At 43.9% G+C, this 5,669-nt stretch overlaps 1 protein-coding gene across 1 annotated transcript; it reads left to right on the forward strand.

The window, feature by feature from the left end:
- On the forward strand, nucleotides 1-5,129 carry mob3a (MOB kinase activator 3A). The gene is made up of 4 exons (XM_008297294.1): nucleotides 1-225; nucleotides 1,268-1,853; nucleotides 3,324-3,526; nucleotides 4,700-5,129. Exons 2-4 carry the CDS (start codon nucleotides 1,436-1,438, stop codon nucleotides 4,727-4,729), a joined length of 651 nt encoding a protein of 216 aa, XP_008295516.1. The 5' UTR covers nucleotides 1-225; nucleotides 1,268-1,435; the 3' UTR covers nucleotides 4,730-5,129.
- The last annotated feature ends 540 nt before the right edge of the window (nucleotides 5,130-5,669 follow it).

The following is a 5,669-nucleotide window of genomic DNA, read 5'->3' on the forward strand; positions in this document are numbered from 1 at the left end:
GTGGCGCCTCCGGCTTGACTCTGGTGTACTTTTCGTTTCGCAGGGAGGAGTCAGACATTAGTTTCTTTATTAAAGTGACATGTTTCTGGAATTATCAGTAAATTTCCAACATGTACGTCTCAATTTATCCATAATGTAGTCGGTGCATGTCGTCGACGTGAAGCTATCGACCAGCTAGCGGCTCGTTTTCGGTTGAAGATCGACGGAAACAAGAAGGCGGAACAAGTAAGTTCGGGAAAGTGGCTTTGAACTGTCACCGTCTGAGATAAACGCTGCCTTTCGGACGGTTTTTTATCTGAGCTTTGGTGTGAAGCAGGTGTGAAAACGAGTGTTTGTCGACTGTTGTGTGCTGTGTGTGTTTTTATTTTTATTTATTTTGTGGCGGTTTCACAGCAACAAGTCGGACCGAGTTAGCTCCGTCACGTCACGAATAAACTTGTCGTCATGTGGCTCGCTGTTTAATCTTCTGGCTTTTATGTCGGAAAATGTGACCAAAAAAGTCCGCATTGTGGCGAAGAAAACGGCGAGGATGTGTTCCAGGGAGGTCTAGATGAGCCCAGCGGGGTCCTGTTGGGTCGGTACCGGGAGCTTTTATTGTCATTCCGCAGATTCTTGGGTTCGCGGCGGAATTAGTGTGAAATAGGAAATGAGTCGCTGAGACACCATGTTTCATCCTCCGACTGTTTGTGCTCAGACTTGTCGCTCACCTGCCCTCAGTGTGACTCAGGCAGGGTTTTACTGCAGCCTGGAGGGCTTTACGTTAAACTGCTCATTAATTCTGCTTAATTTAATAATGAGCAGTAAACTTTTGGAGTCACTCAGACATCCGTGTGTTGTCTTCTTCCTGATGTCTGTCTATTGATCTCCATTTTGTGTGCCACTCCTCAAGATGAACTGTGAATTTTAAGCTTTATAAGTCAGTTTAACACACATCTGGGCAGGACGGGGACACGTTTCAGTTGTTTTCAAGCTTTACAGATTGTTAAAAAACTATACTGATAACTGGTTATAAAATAATATAGAGTTAGGTTTCAAGCTTCTTAGCTTCATCCACTTATGCAACAGTAAATTAAATGTATTTAGCTATTTCCTGCTCTGTTTTTATAGATTGAAATAATCACCTTATAATTGATAATTGCATCCCTGTATTGAAATATTTTGCAGAAGTGATACCTCATCATCAGGCTCAACAGGAAGCCTGCATTTCACTGTTAATGTGCATTTATTAACCAAACTCTGCCCTTTGTTCTGTCTCCTTTCCCTACAGTATACGTAGTGCCACAGAATCCCAGACTGAACCCAAATAAATACCAAAGGACCGTCCATAACAAAAACTCTGGTTGTTTGCACGACCTTTTGACTGCTTCCATTTCAACAGTAAATAATTCACCAGAAGCGTTCAAACAAATCGCCGCCGCCGCCACCACATGCGACCATGTCAATGGCCCTGAAACAAGTCTTCAACAAAGACAGGACATTCCGACCCAAGCGCAAGTTCGAGCCCGGGACGCAGCGCTTCGAGCTGCACAAGAAGGCCCAGGCGTCCCTGAACGCGGGCCTGGACCTGAAGCAGGCCGTGCAGCTGCCCCACGGCGAGGACCTCAACGACTGGGTGGCCGTCCACGTGGTCGACTTCTTCAACCGCATCAACCTCATCTACGGCACCATCAGTGACTCGTGCACCGATCAGACCTGCCCCGTCATGTCCGGTGGGCCCAAGTACGAATACCGCTGGCAAGACGAGCACAAGTACAAGCGGCCGACCGCCTTGTCGGCCCCGAAATACATGAGCCTGCTCATGGATTGGATTGAGGTACAGATCAACAACGAGAACATCTTCCCCACGAACGTCGGTAAGTGTTGGGATCAGCCAAAGATGTGTTTCTAACTATCTGCCCGGTGAGTCAGAGCAGGAGGCTTGCAAGAACACGTCAAAGTCCAACAAATTCACCTGAACAGGATCTCACATTCCCTTAATGAACAGACCGGGCCGCCCCACAGACTCCCAGTGTCACAAAATATGATCAAGTCACAAGATCTGAAAGTTGCTTGTTTAGTCCAAACAGCGGTCAGATCTCCACTGGAACTCCATTAGTAACGCTTTAATGAAGTTTTCTCCACATGGCTGTTCAGGACCCACAAATCAAAAACAACATTCGTGTTCTGCTTAGTCTGTAGTTGCCCCTTAAATCTTTGCTTTTTGTCTTCTACTGATTTATTTCAGTTTGGAGGTCTCTGGTAATAAACATCCGCCTTCGTTTGAGCTGGTCACGAGTAGATACGCAACAGATGATGAAGGATGATCAGCATGGTTTTGTTTTATGGGGTCACAATCCAGAACAGATGAGGAACGACTTGTGTGATTCAGAATTCAAGACGTTAATTGTCACGTGCACAGAAAGTAGGCAGTTATGCTGTGCAATGAAATTCTTAATTTGATGATCATCCTCAACCAAAAGACATAAAAAAGTCTCTAAAAACTAAAGCAGTTACTAAATAAATGAGCAGACTAAACTGAGCGCAGCAGTGCTCATTCAGGGCTCTGTACATTTGTAAAGCAGGTTTGCATAAAGTGTTTATTGCAGGTGAATTACAGCCGTATAAAGCGATGACTTAATGTACAGATGAGGATATTATACATCATACACGACTACAGTGAGTCATCTTTATTTCAGTGCCAAAGCCACACAATAAAAAAAGCACCTAAATTCTTCACATTGTCATGAACACAAAGGACAATTAGACGATAAAATCCTGCAGAGTGAAGGCATGCACAATCTGAGGCCTCTGCAAGGCCACATATATTAGATTAACTACAGTGTTGAACATTGCGAGCATTACAGAGCCAGTTAATCCTTTGCAGTGGCATTCTCGGTTTTATATTATCTGGGTGCATGTGTGTGCGCGCCCTCAGCAGCTGACTGACGACAGAAACATCCAAGCAGTGGATTTGAAAATGGGTCAAACATTGTACAGTGGGCTATGAATAGAAACGACCTCTGACGCACACGTCCTCCGGAGCAGATTCCTGAAATTTTATTGAATTAGTCAAATCAAACGACATGCTAAATGAATCACTTGGTTAGAGCCGAGGCTTATCCCGCAGGCCGACTCGTGTTGGTTTTCCATTCATGCATGAGGTGACATTGGCTGCATCCTTCAGCCAGCTGGTGTCCGAGCTGAGGGCCCGAGAGAAAACGAGAAGTTCATGTAGAAGCTTGTTTTGTTTTTGAATGCATCAGTGTTTTAAATCTTTCTTTGGGAGTAAAAGGTCGTCTGGGATTGACTGCCGTGTTCTCCGTCTCCATCTGCTTGACTCCCAGGTACTCCCTTCCCTAAGACCTTCATGCAGGTGGCTAAGAAGATTTTGTCTCGTCTGTTCCGGGTGTTTGTCCACGTCTACATCCACCACTTTGACCGCGTGAGCCAGATGGGGGCCGAGGCTCACGTCAACACCTGCTACAAGCATTTCTATTACTTTGTCACTGAGTTCAACCTGACGGACCACAAAGAGCTGGAGCCTCTGGTGAGTCAAATGTGGGACAGGATCTGAGCTGAAGCTGGGAATAAAGGCAATAAACTGTTAAAATCATAAAGCACACGACCCTGAGCCTCTGAGTGCAGCGCTATCATTGTTTAAATATTATCAGAAGTAATTAAAAATGTGCAACTCGTATTCAAAGTGAACATATTGATTATATTAAACAGAGTGTAATGGACCTGCTAGCTTATCTAAAATACATGAGACTACCTAAAGGAGATGAAAATAAAACAATAAGTTACTACTACTTGAGCCTGATATCAATATTTTAGAATTTAAAAACTCTATTAGTGATTGTTTGGACAGAAACTCTTTTTAAATTGGGCATACAGAATCTGTTTTTGGTTTTAAAAGTGGAAGGCCTTTCTTACCTTGTTGGGAACAAAGTTATGTATCCAGTGGGACGTTTTACATTAGAAATATTATCCCCCGGTTGTCGAACTGTGTTGGAGCTTCTTCTAAACGCTCAGAACATTTCTTTGGCTTTTCTGTTCCCTAAACGTGTAGCTGCCTGTTGACCGTCGCATACTGAGATACGTTACTAATACAGTGCAGCGGCTGAATCGTGTCCTGCTTATAAACAGCGTAGTCACGGGACGCGGCCGGCAGCTCAGGACTTTAAGGTGCACACCGTGAAGGACATCATCGTTTGTAACATGCATGTGAGCTGTGATTTGTTGCTGTTTAAGTCGGTCAGCTGGTCAAAACAGAGCCTGTGGCCCATTTATGAGAATTAAGTGCGAGTCATGCTCTACAACGGTACATGTGCTTTTTAATTAAGTGTTATTGAGGTCAGCCACTAGTGGTTCCTGTATGATTGTATTGATTGACAGCAGCCCCTGTTGTCATGCGTGTATATTGCGTGTCGGCGGTCACGTCTGCTGCTCCGGCAGGTCAACCGTTTGACCCAAAGCTCGGACTGTAAACTCTGCGTTTTGACCTTTTTGACATCCAGCGCCTTCTTGTCTCGTGAATACTGACGCCGCAGCTTTGGAAGAGTTCACATGCTAAAAAAATCCATCTGTTGCTTTTCCCCCCCGATATGAGATAACAGATGTATTTAAAGAATCTGCTGACTTCACCCTGAACGATTGAAGCGTTCGGTAGCGTGCCGACGTCGCCATCGTGACTCACTGTGTTCCTTACGTCTGCTTACAGAAAGAGATGACGGCTCGGATGTGCCACTGAGGGACCCGAGGACACGCCGGCCCAAACGCATCCGTCCATCTCGAAGACTGCATCAGACAACGAAGAGAGCAAATTCAGAGTCTATTTTTATATTTAAGTACTGTAATCTATTTTAGCCGCATACTGTAGGTTTTAACCAAGGACCTTCTCACGTGAGGCGTTCTGCTCCTTTAAAAAAAAGAAAACAAAGTTTCAGACATTTTATCAGAGCTCAGTATTAAGAGGTGTATGTTTGTGTTGATGTTTTCTATTTTATTTGAATCTCAATCATTCCAGAATTCTTCAACCTCTCTTTTCTTCTGTTTAAGATGATCTAAAATTAGTACGATTTCTTACTGTACGTCTATAAAATCTCTATGTTGTTACAATAAAGTGATTCTCTGCTCTGTTACAATTCAAATGTGGTAATTAGTGTTTAATTAACGCTGACTGATTTTCCTTTCTGAAGCTGTACCAGGCCACAACCTGGCACTTTTGCACTATGGGTAGGTTTTAGACGATTATCCCGTTAACTACATCTGCTGTGTCCTGTAGAGAGTATTCCAGCTGCCGTCAACACAGATGTGAGGGACACCTACGGCCAGTTTAGAACCACCAATTAGCCTAACAGTGGTTCTTTGGACTGTTGGAGGAACCCGGAGCACCTGCAGGGACAAAATGCAAACTTCCCACTGAAAAGTTCAAATCCAGAACCAGAACCTTCTTGTGAGGGAACAGTGCCAGCCAACAAACCACCATGCCGCCCCAATCAGAACAACCTGAGCAGTAATTTCTAGTTTTTATTCAGAGTTAGATAGTATGATGTACAAATCGTTTCTAAATATTGGATCACAGGGAGGAACATTTCTAATTTTTTTCTGTTCTGAAAGGCATTTATTGCATGTTAACACCATTGTAGGCATTTAAATTAGTGTTGGATTAATTGACATCATTTAAAAGT

Source organism: Stegastes partitus, unplaced genomic scaffold (assembly GCF_000690725.1).
Source record: "Stegastes partitus isolate 25-593 unplaced genomic scaffold, Stegastes_partitus-1.0.2 Scaffold1206, whole genome shotgun sequence".
In the NCBI taxonomy this organism is placed as follows: Eukaryota; Metazoa; Chordata; class Actinopteri; family Pomacentridae; genus Stegastes; species Stegastes partitus.

Bases quoted from the DNA above. Each gene is read 5' to 3' on its own strand.
- mob3a (XM_008297294.1), top strand. From the start codon at position 1,436: ATGTCAATGGCCCTGAAACAAGTCTTCAACAAAGACAGGACATTCCGA. The intron at 1,854-3,323 runs GTAAGTGTTGGG...CTTGACTCCCAG, and splicing joins CATCTTCCCCACGAACGTCG to GTACTCCCTTCCCTAAGACC. The intron at 3,527-4,699 runs GTGAGTCAAATG...GTCTGCTTACAG, and splicing joins ACAAAGAGCTGGAGCCTCTG to AAAGAGATGACGGCTCGGAT.